Source organism: Triplophysa rosa, linkage group LG5 (genome assembly GCF_024868665.1).
Source record: "Triplophysa rosa linkage group LG5, Trosa_1v2, whole genome shotgun sequence".
In the NCBI taxonomy this organism is placed as follows: domain Eukaryota; kingdom Metazoa; phylum Chordata; class Actinopteri; order Cypriniformes; family Nemacheilidae; genus Triplophysa; species Triplophysa rosa.
Window position 1 is genome coordinate 16,990,872 of NC_079894.1, and position 21,920 is coordinate 17,012,791.

The 21,920-nt window shown below is 35.8% G+C and overlaps 1 protein-coding gene across 5 annotated transcripts in view; it reads left to right on the forward strand.

Moving 5' to 3' along the window:
• dpp6b (dipeptidyl-peptidase 6b) overlaps positions 1–21,920 on the forward strand; it is a 112,308-nt gene that overhangs the window by 66,152 nt on the left and 24,236 nt on the right. For 4 of the 5 annotated variants that reach the window (XM_057334872.1, XM_057334871.1, XM_057334874.1 and 1 more), the window contains one exon: positions 21,261–21,375. In XM_057334872.1, the coding sequence (XP_057190855.1) occupies positions 21,261–21,375 (115 nt within the window). Of the gene's footprint in view, positions 1–9,299; positions 9,377–21,260; positions 21,376–21,920 lie in introns of those variants that run through there. The other variant, XM_057334875.1, reaches the window with a different exon arrangement.

The window sequence follows — 21,920 nt, forward strand, 5'->3', positions numbered from 1 at the left end:
TTGTTGTGTTGTTTAGTACCACAATCGACAGAATACAGTCTCCAATTTGATATTTTAACACATACCTGCTGCCACTGCCAAACAAAAACACTGACGACAGCTGTTAAACACAATAAAACTAGCAGACTGAACAGAAACGATCATCAAAAATCACTGTCTTTTGTTGGTGTGGATTATGATTTGGGGGTATCTAAAAATATCTTACGTATGTCGAGAAACTGGGTAAAGAAGGTTATTTTTCACATAGCGTTAACTTTTGAACGCATAGGGTATGCTAGCTAACTTTATTAGTTATACAACTAGCAGTTAACTTTCGGCCAGAAACTGTTTGTCGTCTCCTTTTCTTAAACTGTCACAAGTGCATTAGTATAAAGGGAGAGGGAACAGTGAGAAGGCTCATGTTCTGTGTCAGGTTGTTCAAGTAAATGCATTTGCTATCATTTGCCACTGTTAGTACACGCAGGCATCTTCTGTATAGATGTATATGCTTTCCGTTTATCTTTACTATACACGCTTAGTTTCTCTGTCTGGTAGGTGTAGATGTCTGGCCATTTAACTGGAGGTAATCCTGTCAGTTCGTCCCTGGATCCATTGAGTGAGTGCGTACAGGTCGGCCAGGTTCCTTGCGTTAAAGTTAACTTTTTCAAAAACAATCACGGTCCTAGATAAAATTTGATCAGATTTTCTTCTAGTCATTGTCAAAAAGCAAGCAAACAATACGTGCTACCTAGTAGGGGTGGGCTGTTATTATTACTATTTTTCAGTAATAATTTGTGCAAAGTTCATGTTTGCAAATTCTATTACAGTAATAAGAAAATATATTTATTTGGTTTAAATGATGTCCTGTGTTTTAACATGCACATGATTAATTAGCCTACAGGCACATTAAGAGCACAAATCACAATATATTTTAGTGGTCATGAAAATGTATTCAGATTTAGCATATTAATGATGCATTCATCTGATAAATCATCTACAGGAAAGTAAATGTAAGTTCAAGTGAATGCTTCTAAAAGTAAAAAGTATTGGTATCGATATCGGCAATACTGGCCCTGCATTTACTTGGTATCGGATCGATACCAAATTTTACAGTATCACCCAACCCTGCTACCTAGCATTAGAAATGCGCGGTCAGGGGGATCTTTTTGCCTCCACCTAAGCTCCGCCCACAAAAACGCATCACAATGTTTACTAACAGTAAAGGTGTCTATAACATTATTATTAATCACCCTTTATGTTTGTCACTGGGTTTTTCAAATATCTAACAAATGAAACGTTTTAAAAAGTGCCTGTCAACTTGGACAGCACAGTATTTAAAAAGTAACTGGGCATCCGAGTTTGGACATCTAAGGTTTCAGAAGGACAGCAACAAATTATTTACAGAATGGTGCATTTTTTTCACACTGCATTAGTAAGATTTTCGGGGAGAAATTTTATTTTGCAGTAAAAAAACTGCGCATCAGAAGGCATAAAATTGTAGAGGATCCTTTAAATATATATTTTTTATTTTTGATCAAATTTACCTATCTGACCAAATTCATAGTTCTTTATTGCTGGTGAATGTTTAGAGATGAATTAATGCAATCCTTCACTTATATAATGATATTGCATGTGCAACATTTTTAGAACAGGATTCATGGTTTTATAATGTGACTATTTTCCCACACCTGTTTCTAACAGCCATCTTGATTCAGATTATAATTGGTCTCTTAAAGATGGGAAGACATGCATTACATTGCTACTGACGTCCCACATGTGCCAATCAACTATCCTGTCCGTGTCATGCTTATAGAGTGCCCATCCACACACAGATGGCAATGTGTGCTTTCCTTCACAAACGTCTGCTGATGTGATGTGTCAGGACTGGTACAGTGGAAGATAAAAGGCGACCGCTTCATTGCAGACTGAATGTATGGTGTTGTCATAGGTGCAAAGGGGAGAGCTGATATGCTTTATGTGTCTTCCCTCTGTAATATTTTCATAATACAATTGAGGAATTGCTGTCAGCATTGGGAAATTAAAGGTTATAAATAGTGAAATAAATTGGTGGGACGGTTATATGCCATTATGACATCACTATATGTCTCTGGATGACCTTTTGGGAAGTGAAGTAAAACATGCCTTGCGGGAAATGTGACACAAATCGCTTTTTGGTTTCTGCACCAGCATTCTCATAAAGGAATAAAAACGTTCAGACAGTTTTGCTCCGTGCTGAAGATGGCTCTTTAGTGAAGCTCTATATGCAAGAAAACTGTGCCACATTATGTATGAGTGCTGTAACGATGGCTTGTTTTCCTCCTCCATCATTTCCTGTAGCCTGTTTTGTTGTTTTCTAGTTTGCCCATTAGGTCTAACAAATGAGATCGTTTCATTTTTAGCGTCGCCTCCAGTTTCCTCTTGCTCAGAGTTCCATCTTCAGCTTCCTCGGCTGAAACTAATGAACATGTCTTGTTCATTGTCACTTTCTTGAAGTAGTTCAAGGTTACCCTGATTGTGGCTTGTTTTTTTTGGTTATGTTCTCTTTGATCTTGAAGTGGCAGACTTCTTGCGGTAATCTGATCCGCTTTGCAGCCGCGACTAAACTGCCTACAAAGAAAATGGCATGTTTTGTTTTTCATGCCATTTTGGGGCAAGTAAATTTTTGATGTATCTTGATGTATTAATAACCGGCTGGTGGGAAATGAAATGACTGAAGGAAATGCATCTCAAAAAATTTAACAGACCACGTCAATTCACTTTATATTTAGTTTTTCTAAATTGACTGTTTATAAGTATGTGTTTAAGTACATTTTTTGTCAGTCTGTGTAGTGCCAACATTTCTTCCAAATTCCAAATAAGAATATGTATTTGCATTTATATGCAGAAAAATTCAACATGACAAATGGTCAAAATAACAAAAATGGTGCAATGTTTGCAGATCTTAAATACTGACTATAAATGTCATATTAATGTTTAAGCAACACAATTTTTAATGCAACAAGCCCAATTTTTTCACAAGTTTCATGTGTCTTTGCATTATCTCAGTCTTTTGCTGTTGGGTGACTGACTGTCATTATTGAGGTTTGTTTCTTTTGAAATTCAACACTGGACTGGAATGACCACAATACATGCAGAAATGCTGATTAAAGTCAAAACTGGAATGGTCTCTAAAGTTTTTCCATGGCTGTACATACATTATCAGAATTTCTGTCTGTCTGAAAGTAGTCAGCTTTATTTTACAAAGAAAGAATAATATATGAAGAGTTTGGTTCCAAAATGATATAACTCCATTAAAAAAGAAAATTCAAAAATCATGTTTTTTATTAGGTTATCATGTTTTTATTGTGTTAGTTAGCTGTATTTTTTTAGTTATTACAGCGTAAATCAAAACAAACCAACTGCAGTTTAATTGATATTAATGGGAATGCACAATAAAAAACATTTTTGACAAATAAAAAAACGGAGTTAACTCATTTTGGAACCAAACTCTTCATATTATATTATATTATAATCTAATGAGTGTCTAGTTCATGAACAAAGTGCTTAAAATGTGTTTGAAACGTTTGAGATGACTGAATAAGATCTAATTTGTGAACTGTCTATCCTACAGCCTACACCCTTAACTCCACTCCTCCATGTCACCTGATGCTATATATATTTCTCAGAAATCTATAGATTTCTCATTTATATTTCTCAGAAATGTTGTTTATGATCTGCCATAAGTTACACTGTTATGCTCATATCAACCGGCTTTTAAAAAAAAATACAATCCTTCTTTTAGTAGCTGTATGATTGTTCTCTTATTTTTTGCTGATTAAGGAAGGACAGGGCCATTTACAAATGTCACTACTATGTAGAGATGATGTGAAAATGTGTGTAACATGTAAAGAAAGATGGTCATATATTTTTAGAACAACATAATGGTGAATAAATATAGTCAGAATTTACAAATAAAACCATTTTGTACAGGTTAGATCATTTTTATCTGCAATTTCTGCATAAAATAGAGCAATTCTAGTTGTTCTCTAAACCATATAATTATAATAATAACTAAAATAATATATACATGGTAGTATTATTCCATTTATTACTAATAATTTGGTCATTTAATAGCTGTTGCATTTTAAGTGGAGTTTCTTTGGGATTAATTACATGCTACACTTTTAGACCATCTCAAAACATCGACCTCAATATAATAGAGTGATCTCTAAGGAGATGATACGTCACAATGTGAAAGAAACTCAATGGTTGCTCACGGTCTGGAATTCTGTAGTCTCAGGGAATATGACGGTGAATATTGGCTTTAATTACAGCAAACCATTTTGATTGAGTTTTCATTATTGGAGGGTGATGTTTAACCCTTCGTTTGGGGTGTACACTCATGGTCTTTGGCATCTCTAGAGATCCCAGGCAACAAAATGTAATTTGTAACAAAATAATTGTTTTTTTTAAACAGATGTAATTTTACTCTGTTTATTAATGGTTTTACTCCACATTTGTGCCATTTTTGGAGGATTTATGATATTTTAAAAATGTATATATACATGTATATAAAAACAGCTTTTTATGTAAAATTCACTTTATCAAAGACCCACATTTCTAACTTTCATTCATGGAGATAACATGGATAATTTGACATGTTTTGTGTAAGATTGTTGACCATCTTTTGGAAAATGCAGTTTTAAAAGTAAAAGATTATCACTTTCACCAGTAGATTGCTGCAGAGCTCCACTATTTGCTATGTGCTACAAGTTTTTTCAGTTGGATTCATATTATGGATTGGATTCATATCATTCATACATATTATGAAATCACAATTATAACAATAACAATTACTTTTTGTCAAAGTTTAGCATTTTTTGTATTGAAAAAAATCTGTTTTTCAATCATGTTAGATTATTATTGGAACCTGAACAAGATGTTACAAAGAGAAAAGTTGCAGTTTTTAGAGTTTATCATTTATTTCAATCATCTGTTTTTCATATAATTCTTCAAATTTAATCTAAACATCAATTACTAATTGTAGGAGAACTGTGTGACTAACTGTGCTAAATTGTTTTATCTCATCCTTTCATCTCTCTTTCTCCCTCTCTCTCTGTTTGCGCGTGTGAGCATGATCATTTTGCATTGTGGATGTTTTTGCATTGTTGGAAGTTTGCCACTTTATCCCTGTCAATGTGGGATCTGTGTTGTTTCTGATTTTACAACGTGATCTCATGATCTCGTGATCTCATGATCTCTCTTTTTTCAATTGCATTTAAAGTTTACTCGTTTACTTATTATGAAATTATTTCGGTTCTGTGTGATTTCCGCTGCCAACTCGTTTAGAAGAAACAAGACTTTAAACTCTTAAAATAAATAACATTTTTGCAATCGTTTAACCATTACTTATCATGTAATCTTTGCTTTGTTTGCCATGGAACACAAAGGCGTTTTCTCCAACATGTGACTGACAGTAGAACCATAAAACACACCAAAAACATAAAGTAATAGCGAGTTTTTGCTTTCCCAGCGCAGCACCGCCTCTCTCTGTGTCTACTCTGTTCAGTGAGCGGCAGTTGCGAAGCAGGACATTCATTTCAGACCGCACTGACGCGTGAATGAGACACGCATGTAAAAACAGTGTTTCCAAGAATTAATCACTTTAACTTATTGACCTGGTTTGAGCATTTATGATTTAAAACGCGATGACTGTATTGACGCATGAACATGAACACAGACGGAATTTAGCTGTTCAACGAAAGTGACTGCTGGTGTGTAGATTTAAGTTGAGTTCACTCACTATTACATAGTTTTTGTTGTCTGCCAACAGAAACAGAAAAATAAGTAATTAAGAACGTATTTATTGTGCATTTGGGTGTATTGTTAAATATAATACTGCACATGAGAGCTCAGAGAGTAGAGATATGAAGCAGACCCGAAGCGCTTAGCTTGTCAGATACTACGCGAAGACGTCACTGATATGCAGATTAGTGCGTGACGTCATCTGCCGACATTTAGCGAATTTTCGGGTAGGCTTTAGCTGCTTTCCATTGAAAATAGTTGGCAACACTGCTGAGGTGCGTTTGTAGGACAAATGCGCACTTTCACGGATTGGATCAGGATAATAATCTGGATATTTTCAGCAATAAACAACTTAAATTCTGCTCTCTTCCTCACACAAAACTGTTGTATTCCACCAGAGAGGACTGCGACTGCAACGCATCGTCATTTGGACTACTTTTGTTATTTTTTAAATAAATAAATTATTGTGATTGCACTTATCTGTCTGTCATGTTTTTCTTTATACTGTGCATATTTTTAAGAAATAATTATGGTTAGGTTTAGAGGTAGGAGTAGGATTTGCATTTTTAATGGCATTTTGTTACTAAAATAAGGATTTCCCTGCATATTTAGGTCTGTTACATTGTATATCTTTTTATATTCGCTATTAGGTTTAGGGTTTAGGTTTGGGGGTAGGTTAAGGGGTCTAAAAATATAAATCGCTTATCGATACAATTATTGAAACGCACTGATACAAATATCTTAATGAAAGACAAGCTTTGTAAATATTTTGCTTTTTTTAGCTAAAAATACGTAGCAATTTTTATGTTTTATACGTTGTAATACGTCCAAATTTAATGTTTCACCATCAATAAAATCGTACAAAAATGTACCTTTGTGCTTGTAAACTTAATGTACCAATACCTACACTTAAACAATGAGATCAGGCTGGATTTTGAGGATGAATTTGATCAATTTTCTATGCGGGGTCTCCAGGGACCCCAAAGACCATGAGTATTACTTTTTCCACACTAACATAAAATCAAGATATCAATCAAAAAATGTTTTATTTGTAGATCTAGAAAGTATCGTGCCATTTGGACAAAGATAACTTTTTTTATTTAAGCGAACATCATTTGCGGGTCAAAAAGGATGCTAGAAAGATTGTCTTCCTGCAAGCACATCTGTTTGTCTAGCGCCTGAAACAAAGCAGTTAGCTGTTGCAAAGGTCATCCCAAAATCAATACAATTTCAATTACAACCAAACAGGGTTGTGGAATATTGCACTTCTAGCCCAGAGTAGATTTCTCCAGTTGTCTTATTGTGATATTCTTTTAATGATTTACTTCAACTTTGAACTGTAAGCTTCAGCTTGTATATTATATATCATGCATACTGCAAGCATTCCATAACAGAGCTGACACACATATACAGTATATATATATATATTGGACATTTATATGTATACATAGGCCTACCATGCATATACATTTATTTATACTGTATATTGGATATTTGGACAATTAAGCCACACACCACACTTACAAATGTATGGATGTCATTACATTAGATAAAAAGAGATCAAACCAAGTGGCCTTTCATAACGATTTGCAAGCAAAACACTGTTGCTTTAGCTTTAGCTTGAGCTTTAGCATCATTTCCAGTAGAAACCGTTTTTATTCAATAGCATTGGTACTTCAATTCAAGCTCCTCTATGTACTGTATAAAATCAAATTTCAACATTTGCAGTTCTTTCTGATAAAATAAATCATCTTGTTTTAGAAACGGTTCACTTTTCTTGTAACCTGACCTGAAGGGCATACTACAAGAGCTAAAACTATCCCAAACACAAAACTCTTCCTTTGACTCAAGGTCAAATATCAATTTACAACAATGTGGCAGTGTAATACAAGAACAGAGAGGCAAGAATATAAGATGCAGTGAGCATGAGACATTCTACAGACCTCTTCTGTTGTATATTTTTACAAGATTTATTGAACCCTTGAATCCATCTGGTTCACACTAGGTATGAATATATCTACCGTGTTATTATAAAAATATGTGACAATTTTTAAATATTTACACATGATAGCAGATTAGTTTAGTTTTCATTTTTGAGTTAGTCCTGTACTTCCTGTCATAGTATTTCAGTGTACAGTACAACAGTACAGATCCAACAATGATGTCTTTAGGGTCAATAAATAGTTGGGTTTTTTTTGGGCGAAACATGACATATCGTTCAACAGCTGTTTTGCCGTAATCTAAAACACAAGAGTTTGGTTAGACTATTGGTGTGAGATGGTTTATAGAGCTCTCAATGTATCTATATTCTGCGCAATGGAAAATGCGATGTTTTCCAAGGCTTTTGTCTGTTCAATTATAACATTAAGAGCTCTCAGCTGTCTCGGCAGTGTGAACCACATTATGAACAGAGGGTGTTCTTCAGACTGGTCTTTGTTATGTAATATGCCCCGCTGTGGGCTTAAATGGACTCTCCCTGTGGCCTGTGTGACAATGTTAATTGTCCCCCCTGAAGTTTTTTGTGTCTCCGCAGAAGATCCCCCAACTTTCCAGCAGGATGTAGTTTTAAATGAATGGCATCAGACAGTTGACCGTTCAGTGGTGAATCTGATCCTCTGCCAGCATAAATGCTTAATTTAGAACTTTACATTGATTATATATTAATGGCTTGAAATAGATTCATCCTTGATGTTTAATGGAGTCTTTTTCATATTGCGGATGCTGTTCGCTTGAGATGACATCAGGCTTGCCAGGTCTGCAGGAAAGATCCACTATTACAGCAAAAACACAATAGGCATTTTCAGCTTAACATATATTATACGGTATGTAGCCACATTCTAAATTTGGAAAGTGAACTTGACAATCAAATTGAGTCAACGTAATAATCGCCAGAAACAATATTACCTGTAAATGTAATGTATAAATGCATTAGTAATGTAGTGGGTGCATTAAAAAACTTGAGTTATAAATTTGGTAGGGTAGAAATTGAATACACTTTGAACATAAATAGTATGCATGAGCTATACATATTATATGTTATAAATGTAACAATAAATACAAAACGAATCTAACTCCTGCAAAAAAGGCAAACTTTGAAAAGAAATAATCCCTGGCATCAGTGTAAAGTAGTGTGGAGTTGGCAACTACGGCAGACAGCCAGTCCTGTGTCATGTCCGTCACGTTTCAGAGTAGCAACATCATTTATATTTGATTTTACTCAACAACTTTCATAAGTAATTTAGCTGTGCTTTTCTGGCTTGACCCTACAAGGACATCTGGGAAATCCCATCCGACGAGGCTTAAAAGATCCACCTGTCCTGCTGGTCAGAGACAGTTTGTATTTCAGAGAAGCATCAGTCAATTGAAATCACTGATGCCAGTTTTTGTTCTGCCCTCGGTCAGTGATAAGCCCCAACTTTACCATTACCGTGATCACACCCTCCCTCTCTGCTGCCCGTTGTCATTGCTTTACCCGGTTCCCCTGGAAACAGGGATTTGGAGATCAGGAAAGATCTATTTCATCCTTCACCGGCACACGAGGAGATGCTACCCTTGTTCTGCTGAAGGGACACAAACTAACGAAACCCTCTTACTGTGGAACATCATGGATGAGGTTTGTGATGTTTTATCCTTATTGCAAGTATGACTGAGCCTTGGATTCCTGCCATATGTAGCCTGCGGTAAAACCAGGCTTTTTAAAACGTATTTGTTTAGGTAAACCGAAAATTTCACAGGAAACTTTCATTTGAAAACTTTTTGAGTTGTATTAGTTTTTACCTAATGATATCTGAATTACAATTATTTACATGATTGTTTTTTAATGTATGCTTTGGAATATCTTTAGTTATTAGTTTATGTGTGGCTTTCATTTGGATGTGGATAGGTTATGTTCTGTGGATTTCAAGACCTTCTGTTATCTGAGACTTATTTATGTCATTTATTATAATTGTAACGCTATGTAGGCTACTGCATGTAGGGAATGAACATTTGAGATTGAAGCTCATTTATGATGCTGATATCACAAGCAGTTTCGGTTTCCTGAGATCATATTCTCATTTCTTATTTAATTATTTTTGTTTTCACAATGAATGGGATGGCAGAAGTGCCTGAACCTTCCAGAAAGTTGAGATTTAGGTTCAGCGGTGTTGAGATACAATCTTCATTTCATCTGAGAATTTTCCGAAATCTCTTACGTTCACACATCCCAGTGGAAATCTGCTTAATACACACATACTCCTAAGAACTAAATCCCTTGTTGTTGTTGAGAATGTTTTTATATGTTTTGTGTCTGAGATTTATTGCACAATTACATTGGCACTCAAGGGAAAACAGGGATTTTGGTGTTTGTCAAACAGACAAACAAGCTATACAAAAGGACTGTTTTGAAAGCTATGATGTTTAAAACCCTTGAGGAATCATTGCAGGAGACATGCATGGTACGTGTGAAGAAATAAAATAAGTTGGGGTTTGATTGTTATTCTTATTACTGCACAGATAAAGAAAAATTGCTGTTACCTCCAGATTTTCAGCTTCTATTGATTTGTTGAGGTGTTCGGCTACCACAGAGACCCAATGCATGGGTACACTTTCTGGGATCCTTCCATTAACTTACCTCTCCTAGCATTGGCTTGCTTTATCCTCAGTAAGATATACAAGTCACCTACAGTATTTATCACCAGAATTAATTAATTCCACATGAACATCATCCAACAGATTTCAACCTTTATTAGTTTTGGTTATAATGAAGCTCACATGGATTTGTCACTGTTAATAAATGCATGTGCGACATGTTCTCCATTGGCAACACTGACACCATCTGCCAAATGAGTGCCAGACAAAGATGTTATTTTTTGCACTGCATGGCTCACATTAATGTTTTGTGCTGGGACGATAGATTTTAGTTTGGCTCTTTGAAGCTGTTGAGTGTTTTATTCTGCCAGCAAGAAATGAGATTTAGAGTTTGGCACCTATAAACTAGTAAACAGAAAAAACGAATTCACTAAACCTTACTGCAGATTACAGAGGTGTACATAACACCATTATCTCTGTACTTGACTTGAGTAATCCATCATGAAGAAAAACAATATCTTGTTTTCTTTTTATCTTTCAATCCACCAACCAGTATTTAGTGGTTTTCTGTACCTGTAGTGGGGTCAGAATTTATTACACCATGTGCATCTACCGTGAAGCTTTAAACAGCGATCTATACATTTGTGAGGAATCTGTGCACATCAAAATTTCAGTGTTAAAAAAGGTCAAATTAACTCTCACAGTGTATATATAATCCACACTTCGATAGTGTGGATTATATATACACTGTGAGTGTTAATTTGACCTTTTTAACACTGGCGATTTTGCTGTGTGGCCTCAAATAGTAACAAAACACCACATCTACAAACAAATTATAAGCAGTGTGTTTTGCTTTCATTCTGAATGCAAAACAAACTGTAATTTAATGCAAATCATACATTTGGTTTGTCTCTCCGAATACTTTTTGTGTCACTGTATTTATATTGCATTATGTACACAAGTGTTAACAAAAAAGGCTTTCTAAAATGGTTGAGAATGAATGGAATGGTTTCACAATTGTGTGTGTGATTGTAAAAATAAAGAGACAGGTAGACAGATAGACATCTTTAATTTTGAAAGCATGAAAGGAATCAGTCAGTCAGTGATTGCTGATGGAATTGTACAACTGACACTCTCATACCAGCTCACGCACCCGCCGCAATGCATTTGTTCTCCTGCGTTAAGTCAAAGCACACAAGCTAGTTCATTTTATTTATCACAGGCAGCGCTCTTATCTCAAACCAGTTCAACGTGAGGCTGTTGCTTTAGTGTTGAGAATATTGGATCCCGAAATTAAAGATGACTCGCCAGATTTGCCTTGACATTGCGTCTTTTGTTTGTTTCTGACAAACATTTCACTTTGAGATTGAAGAGCCAATTTATATGCAGACAGAGGCAAAACGTTGGCTTGGTTTGTTTTAGGATTTCTCTGTTTTATCACACGCAGGGTTCTTTTTGTGAAACGTTTATATCACGTTTGTTTATTGTATACTATGTCCATTTGTACTGTAGTGCAGATGCTTTTGTTGCAGCTTCAAACACTTTGCACTATGCAAAGAAATTATTTGTGAATCAGTTTGTTAACTATTTAGCTAATGTTTTAATGACTTTTAGTGATATTAGTCTATACGTTTTTGAGTCGTTTTGCAGATGCTCTTATCAACTTGGCCTATGTGAGGAGCATTGCAAGCTGAAGAAAGTTAAAAGAGGGGACAGTATTTATAAGTTTTATAGTTGTTGTGTAGTTTAGTGTTTGTAGGAAACAGGGGTCCGCCGCTGTTTTGAAATGTGACTTTGTGTCTCTAGAACACTGCTGTTTTGGTGGTTTTTATGTAGCCTTTTAAATTTTCGTAATTGTTTTCATGTTTAAATTTAGCTAAAAAGCCCATAATAGGATATTTTTGACCTGTTAGTTTCCATTGATTGTGCTTCCATTAATTTGTTCAATAAACCATATCATTTTCCTGTGCAATGGTGGTGAGCACATTTGAGCACATTATATTGAGATTGCAAAACCCCCGGAAACATTTAAGTCTCCTGTGTAGGCACATTTTGTTTTATTCAGTGTATGCTACTCACATCCAAAGTGTTATCTAAAACCCTTTCACTCTTACTATCCACAAATAAAGTTTGCATGTGTGACTGTAATTCTGAAATGTTTTCTGTCAGCAGAACTATTTCCCATTTATCAAATGCATCCATGCATTTATTAAAAAGTTACATATAGGCATTTTAGACAGCAAGGATTAATAGTAATAAATAACATCTATAAAAAGATACTATGCAGAGATATAAACAAACTGCTCAAAGCAAAGTAGACCTCTGAAATCCTAACCCTGACCCTGATATAGTAAGTAAATGTAGTTAATTATTACTACTCATTACTTAAATGTGTAATTACACTGTAACACGGGCACTGTAAAAGTGTAACCAGGGATTCTAATGCAGTTCGTTTTTAGCCATCTCGTGTGTAGAGGTAATGGAGACAATCAACCTTTAGCTTTCCAGTGACATTTCATCAGGCTGATGTGGCCTTGAAGCTGGCTGGTAAAACAATGCTCGGCACTTAAAGGAGTCATCGGATGAAAATCCAAATTTTTCTGTGTTTAAGTACTGTCATCGGGTCCCCGGTAAACCAGCACACAATATGTATGATTATTTTCTATAGGAATCGCAGATGTGCTGGTCTACATATAGTATATAATAGCACGACGGTCGACAATGCTTTATTTGAACATCTCTGCATTTGTTCCTTTGCAGTTCAGTATTCGTCTGTTAATATTTTAAAAGGGAGATTTTTTCTACATTTACACAAGTGCATTATAAATCTTAGGGCTCCACAGAATGTGTCTGTGAAGATTCAACTCAAAATACACTACATATCTTTTATTATACCATGCCCTAAATGCCCAGTTTTGCATGTGAGGAGAAACGCGCTGTATTGGTGTGTTTTTTGGTGTGTTGGTGTGTGTGTGTGTGTGTGTGTGTGTGTGTGTGTGTTTTGTGTCTCTTTAAGTGCAAATGAGCTACTAGTCTCTACCCCCTTTCTAGCAGAAAACGCAGCCAGGGCTGTGAGCCTGTGCTTCCACTGACAAAAAAAAGAATGGTCACATAAAGAAAATGAGAAACGCTGTGTCTCGTCTTTAAACACCAAACACATTGTTTTCCATAATCGAACGGACTCCTAACAAACGCGTCAAGTTTTCTATATGCAAAAGTACACATGACAAACTGGTCGCGTATTTACAAACCACACACACTGCTTTCTATAAGTGAAAGTACCCGTGACAAACCCGTTGTGTGTTTGCAAACCATACACATTGCTTTCTACTAGTAATCGGACAAACGTGTCACAGTAACATTTAACTTTTACACAAGTTGACACAAAGGTCTTACTTAAAAAAATACCGGTACTTACAATGTTTTTATCCGCAGCTTTGCCTCGATTAGTCTGGAGGATTTCCATTGTAAATAAAATAAATCCATTGCTCTCTTGTCTCCTCTGAGGCTGGGACTCTAAACAGTGTTCTGTGCTGGTCTGTGCAGCCAACTGTTAGCATGCTTTGCTCGAACTTTTGCCATGGTGTCGGAACTCACACACGTATGTCGCCTGTGAAAACAAAAATGGTGGCAGCGCCATGGGTGGAAACGTTCAGGTTAAGCGGCAGTAATATTATAATAAGAACCACTACCTATGTCAGAAAGGGTACAAAATCTGATCGACTCATTTTCTCACAGGCTTGCAGAGATAGGCTCACCCAAACAAAGATGCTGGGTTGTCATTTTTCACATTTTTTGAGTTGGTAGATGCACCAGTGACCTGATTATAGCACTTAAACAAGGAAAAAGTCTGATTTTCGTGAAAGGCCCCCTTTAAAGACATTCTAAATCATAGTTCTTTGGGGGGGACCAGGGGCGATTCTAGGATTTTTTTAATGGGGTGGCACAAGGGGAACCAAGAACCAGTCAGGGGGGTCCATGGGAAAAGTCATGTGCCACAACACAAGTGGTATGACATAAAAATGGCACTGCACAAGTGCCTGGACAACATATCTCTCTTTTTATAAATAAAAAACATTAAACGGACAGTAATTGTTCTCAAGTTCTTTTCAATTGTCATTTTTAAATGGTTAATGTATGATTGTGAAGTGGTATCATGTGAATTTTTTGTAAAAATTGCTCATGTTCTGACTTTCACCTGTTGCTGCAGATAGATGGCTGCTGGTGTAGTCCTCACTGGCCGTCTCTGGCCGGCTCTGACCTGTGCTGCACTGTACTGCAACTGCCTATCTTTAACATTGTTTCTGCTAGAAGAAACCTTAAATGTCATTCTGCTGTGCCTGACTTTGTGCCCTTTTCATTTTTCTACAAAATTCTGTCTAAAAATAAAGAAACTTCTAACTTAATCATCCATACTACTCAAATAGTACACTGTAAAAAATTGTTCTGTAAAATAACGGTAAAATGCTGGCAGCAGAGACGGCAGTAATTTACCGTAATTTTACGCTATTCATGCTGTTAAATTATTTTACTGTATATTGCTGTAAAAACGAAATACAGTGCATTGCTGTTTTTCCCGTATTTAACAGTAAAATGCTGGCAGCAGAGACGCCAGTAATTTACCGTAATTTTACGTTATTCATGCTGTTAAATTATTTTACGGTATATTGCTGTAAGAATTAACGACAGTACATAGCTGTTTTTTAACTTCATCTTTATTGCACAATATTGTCCTTTGGGCTACACATGTCTGCTTAACATAAAATATCTATAATAAAAAAATAGTAATACAATTATAAGCAAATGTTTTAGAAAGGACATAAACAACTTTTTTATTTAAGAGCAGCAACACAAAAAAAGAATGACTCAAGTACCAAGCAACCAAGTCAAGTTTTTCAGTAGCAAAACAAATAATTGAAACTTACAAATAAAAACAATGGCAATAAAACAGGTTAAATAACAGAGGCTACCCCCTTTAAACTTGACATATTTAAAACATGAGAGTACATTTATTAAGTCTTATTAGATACTGAAGGTGCTGGCATTCAAAAATGTAATTAGGAACTATCCATCAACCATCTGTTGCAGATGACCATAACGTTGGTTGCTTGTTTTTCTCCCTGATGTTCTCCATGGAACACTGTAAAACAGCAGAAAACAAAAAAAATATCAAATTAAACTTAATCAACATTTAGATAAGCGTTGACACTAAACACTAAATATGCAGCGATATAAGGCTCAAATATGTTGGAAATGAGACGAGAATAAATGGCTAATTATCCATGTGACCAATATCAGTATTATACGGAGTCCTTTTAGGGACATGGTGGTGGAAAAAAATGAGAGGGAAGAGAAAAATATTTTTTAAAGCTTTTGCGTTATCTCGCAAAACTTTTGCGTTCACGCGAGAAACATTGCATTCCCTCGCAAACACTTCATGTTTAATGTCCCGCTGGCAGAATTTAAGACTAGCTCAGTAGGCTACATAAACATTGGTCTATAGTCGCAGATTCCGGGACCAATAACTCGTGAGCTAAACGTTCTTATAACACAAATTACACCACATTCTATGTAACGTAAACAATGAACTTTAACTTAATTTTCCACAAATCGAGCCTTTTATTGATCTCAGGCGGGAGCTGGCTGAGACAATACCGAAGGGATCGTCTGCAAAGTGCAAAACACGAATATCATTAGGCTACTAATTATAGTCATTAACTTCAGTGTTACATACTGTAGTATAACTAAAACCAGTTTAAATTCAGCAGGAGAGCATTAATGTGTAAACTGAATTTGGTGAGACTTCAGTGTGTAACATTTAAGTTATTAATTACTATTTTTGTAGTAACGCTTTTCGGATTAACAGTCACTTTGCATGTCCATGTCGCCTGCTCAGATGATATCAATTTATATTCTCGTTTTGAGGAAGACTGGGATGTAGATCCTAATCTAAGGAATTGTGTGTTATTTGTGTTATAACAACGTTTAGCTCACGAGTTATTGGGAATCTACTATAAACCGCTCCATTGTTAATGTACGGAGCGGGACAACAGGACGTTTGAATGTTTTGGAAGATAACGCAAATATCTTTGCGAGAGAACGCAATGTTTCTCGCGTGAACGCAAAAGTTTTGCAAGATAACGCAAAAGCATTAAAAATATGTTTCTCTTCCCTCTCATTTTTTTCCACCACCATGTCTAATCATTACGCAAGTGATGCTAAATCAATCTGTATTTGCTAAACACTCAAACTATCAGTTTGCTTTCCTTTCAAACATAAGCCACATTTAAACGGAAAATCATCGCAATTTCAAACATTACGTTTAGTGGTGATTTGCAGCTACTGTTATTAGCATTAGCAACAGACTGTTTAAGATTACTAACGTTAGCAAGTTTGCAATAACCACAGTTTTGAAAGTTCAGAGATGACAAAACAAGCCGATAAAACTTGGGGTCTGTAAAATGCAAGTAAATATGAACATTTGGGTTATATCTCGGAGATGACGAGCCCTTTTTAAATCGCGTAAGTTACTTACTAACTACAGTTTGTTAGGCAGCATTTTCAAACATTACTTGATAATACTTCCTTTCTGAACCACATACTCTCGATAAAAGTAAAAACATGCTTTATTTACCGTGTAATTTGATCGTGCAAATGCAGGTTGGTGCAGATAAAGCGCTACGGATGGTCCGTCCTCCTCTCGTGGGTCCTCTTCGGGCAGAAAAGTCTGACATCACATTTGTGGGAAAACTCCACCTGGCCAAAAGTACCTGACTGAAAATGATTCGGGACGCTAAAGAATTGTGAACTTACTGAACTGACGAAACAATCACGAACTTTTACCAAACTAATTCTCATGCTCCAGAAAAATACTGCATTGTACTGTTATTTACTCTCTGATATTTTCCTATGCTAAAAGGATATGCAAAAATATTGAGTTGACATTAACTGTTCTTTAATTTAGAAACAAATGTAAAAATAGGATTTGTGGTAACTTTCACGATTTTGTATGTTTTTTTTTCAAGTCCACAACACTGTAAACCCCAACTGAAGCAACATAAAATTGCATGTTTTAACCATGTGAATTATAATTTAAACCTAAACAGTGTGATAGAAGTCAAAGTAAAAAAAATTGCTAACAAAATACATATTTATTGTAGGACTGAGTAATACAATAAGTAAATAGAAAAAACATATTTTTTGCAGTATTTCAGTCTGTGTACCACATGTGTAGCCTATATAGGCTCTATATGTCTGATTGTGCCTGTTGGGTTTCTGCGTATACTTGATGGCTGATTTGATCATATTTATGCTTGTGCTTGGTAATCAAGGGATCAATGTTTGTGAAATGCCAATTGTGTGTAATGAGCTGGAGTGCAAAAAAGTCTGCCATTTATTTTATAATTTTTAAGACCGCATGTCCACTGGGATGGACATTAAATAAATAAAATCCTGTGTTGTACAACTCTAAAATATCTTTAGATTTTTTTGAAAAACATAACATATTCAAATAAAATATAACAGGGGCAAGACAATGAGGTTACCATTAACTTGGTAAACAATCTGTGAGGTATTATTAAAATGATAGAAACGTGCAGTTTTATTGGTCTAAACCAAAAAAGACATAATGTCCATTCTTATTGAAGCAGGGTCTCAAGGGGTTAACACAGCCCACAATGCATTGCATACAGTACAACAGTAGATTACTGTTGACGGATGGCTGTAAATTAACAGTAGTTTCTTAAACTGCAAAATAATGCCCAGGATGCATTGTTTTCTACAGTATATTACTGTTTTAACAAAAAACGGTATGTTACTGTCAGAATTTGGCTGTTTTTTAACAGCAATTTTTTACAGTGTATATTTAATAGCCATATTTTCATCTGATTAAAGACAAAATCATTTAAACGTGAAGCTGTTCTTCGACATTGCAAACAAAAAATATATATAAGATGCAATAACGTTTGTTTATTCAAATTTACTATTCTACATCTTAAAATTCCAAATGTCAGAACATTCTTAAAACCCTAACGTACATTTGCGCCTTTACCATGTTACTGCAGTGATTGTGCCTTTAATCTTTGAAACAACAGGAAGAAACGTAACAACGAGTTTTATTATAAGCTGTGCTGGTGCATCTCGGCTGAATAACACAACCAAGCTTTCAACATACATTAACGTATTTCATACTTAAATTAATACTTACAGGAACATAGATGTGGTCTGCAGCCTGCTTAATAGCGCTTCTCCTGTTTGAGCTGTGTATTCCGCATCACCAGTGTGTATAGCGTATCCAATGGCGTTGAGCATTGGTTGTGAAATTGACAGCACTCTAATCCAAGGGCTTTGAGCATTGTAAAATTGACAGCACTTTAGTCCAATGGCGTTGAGCAATGTAAAATTGACAGCACTCTAATCCAATGGTGTCGTAAATATACAGGAAATAAATGGTAGTGAGCCAGACAGTGAGTAGGTGTGTTCTACTTCAAACGGCGCTGCAGATTATGACATCAGTACAGCGCGTGAGGTTTTAAATGCACCCGAATTGCACCTGCAGATGTTATACGCTGATCAGTCTGTGCTGTTGGGGGGGCACAAGGAAACAGGTATATTTTGTGGGAGACCAGGGTCACCCTGTGCCACCCTTTTAGACACGACTCTGGGGGACCACACTACTCAAGGATGCTTTTCGAGTTTGGTAAAAATGCCACTTCTGCTTTTAGGCAATAAAGTTTATCTAATGAAAGCAGATTGTTGCTTCATTTCACTGAAGGGCACTTGACCTTTATTTGGACACAGATAGATTTCTACTTTTACGATAACATGGCTTGTTGACTAACCAGCATTGATTACAGTGTTTGTGAATTGTTCAGTTTGTGAATGATACTGCATTAATTGTGATCTGCTTTCGTGATGTGATTTCAGATAGAGGCACTGTTTCATTAGCTGTGATTTTGCAAATACTTCACCTACAGGGGTCAAATGAAATGCCAGTTTCATCAGGCATATCAATTAAAACAAACTGCTGTGTGTTATAATGTTTTCCTTGCTCTTGAAAAAAAAACATTCTTTACAAAACCACTTGCATGTTAAAGCAATTGTGTATTATAGTCATCTTAGCTGGTAAAAAAATATGATTTCCAACCTGATCTCACTGGGAAACATTACAATGTGGTAATTTTGTATGAATTCATACTGTGTAATGTAAATTGTTCACTTGGGAGAATGGAGATCATACTAAAACATGAATTGATACAAATTAGCCATTAGATTGTGTTGGTAAAATCACAATATCGCTTGGCCTTGTGTAAATTGTTTTTATTTACTGGCCACAGCAGCATTATAATAACAGCCACCAGCGTACAATAAATACTTCGATTTATTAATATTATTAAATAGAATAAACAATTCCTGCACTAAGTAATATGGTTCATTAGTCAGCACTAGGCTATTTATGGTTCACAAGCTCAATAGCAACTTGTCGTATTAATATAGAATTGGGTACTTCATCAACACAATGGCTTTAAATACGACTCGTCCAATCAGAATACAGATCTATCCCCTTTACAAACAGCACAGAATGTTTTCTTAAACCGCTCTGGTTTACACTCCGGTTCGCTCTGGTTTACAAAAACATCAGGTGTAGTGACTTCCAATAATTTTTTCTCTCCTCTCTGATTTGTTTCTGTCAGCTCAGTCTCTGTCTCATTTCACTCTTGAAATAGACCAGCACAGTTCAGAGCTCCCCAGTGGTCCCAACCCAGACAGGAAGCTGTCCTGAGCAATCACATTCTCACTAGTCCCCTGGTGATTGGTCTTTCCCGTACAGACCACCAGCACCCTTACACAAGCGCTGGTCTAAACTAATCACACTAATGAACATCTGCACGGTCTCACTGGATAAATAGGCTACTCTGTGAATAGACACTAAATATCACAGTCAATCTGTGCATTCTGTGTTTTTCTTGTTTTAACAGTTGGTATAACAGATCAGAACATTGACAGATGTCTCATAATTGCAACAGCATAATCTTAACAGATTTGTCAGAAGTGGTTTTTTTTATTTGAGAAAATAATTATGTAGTCACATGTAGTCTTGAATACTGAGAATGATCATTCAAATCCAATTTAGTTCCTGAACTGAATTTGAAAAAGAAATTCATAAATATGAACAAAAATGTAAATAAAATTGTGTTTAATTTATACACATTTCATTATACCATTTGCAGTAGTATTTAATGAATTAACTTTCATTATAAACAAAATTTGGGAAAACGTGTTTCTCAGAATGATCTTTAATGGAACTGTCCCCACCTGTGCAATATGCTTACTTATACCATGGTCTTTTTGAATACTCGATTCTGATTGGCTGGAAGGTGTGCATTAAAACCCTTTAACGCACAGGTAGCTCCAGTAAGTTTGATTACATTTGAAATTTAACTGACAAAATCACTGTAATTTCACCTGTTTGATCTAAAGTTTCACTGTTAACATCAATAAAGATTTAACTTGGCAAATGACCATGGTATAAGTGGGATAATCCACAGCTAGCCGTGCGTTAAAGGATTTCAACGCACGGCTAGCTAGACCAGTGCTTCGCGTCGGGGGGTTCATGGCCTCCACGTCGTGCATTAAAACCCTTTAACGCACGGCTAGCTGTGGATTATTCCTTACTAAATATACAGCAGGAATACTGACTCGCAAATTGATGGTTGTTCCTAAACCAACTAAAAAGCCTTTAGTCATGAGAGTGCCGAACTGTGAAACTCTCTCACTGACAACACACATTACAAGCAGTCAGCTCAGTATGTCTAAACACCTGTCCACTGGAGCCTTTTCATTAGGATTTTATTTTTCCAATCTTGTTCTCTATTGCATTTTTCCTTTTCTAAAACAGAATGTTTATTATTTCTACTTGTGATTGACAGGAGCTGGTTGGAAGCAGTCCTCCACAGAGGAACTGGAAAGGAATCGCTATTGCACTGCTGGTTATTCTGGTCATCTGTTCTCTGATCGTCACCTCTGTCATTCTGCTAACACCAAGTAAGTGTCTGTGCACCTCTGACATACAATAATCAATCTACTAATAATAAATGCACTGCCCTAGGTTCTCGTACCTAGTCACATGTGTTGTAGACCAACATGTGTCCATATTCTTTGTGTTCTTCACATGAATTTGTATACAGTAGATCTTTTTAAATTCTTATGATGTTTTCCTTGTTCTTGAAATAAACCTCAAGCATTATTTACAACACCATAGTTACTGTACAGTAGATCTTACAGTAGCTTTTGTGTGTTGTTTTTTTCACCCTTTTACACACCTCCCGGAACGAAAACCTGAATTAAGAGAAAGAGAAAACCTGAATTATTATAATTATTACATTTACAAATGTCTCTTTCAGATTGCATGAAAACTTTGCTTCAGATTTTTCTTCGTAGAATAAGGTCTTTGCAATCTTTCTTAAAAAAAGATCTGGTCACACTTCAGTATAGGGGGCAATTCCTATACTGAAGGTATTGGGTAGGATTGGGGATGTAGAGTATGGTCATGCAGAATATGTGCTTTATGAGTACTAATAAACAGCCAA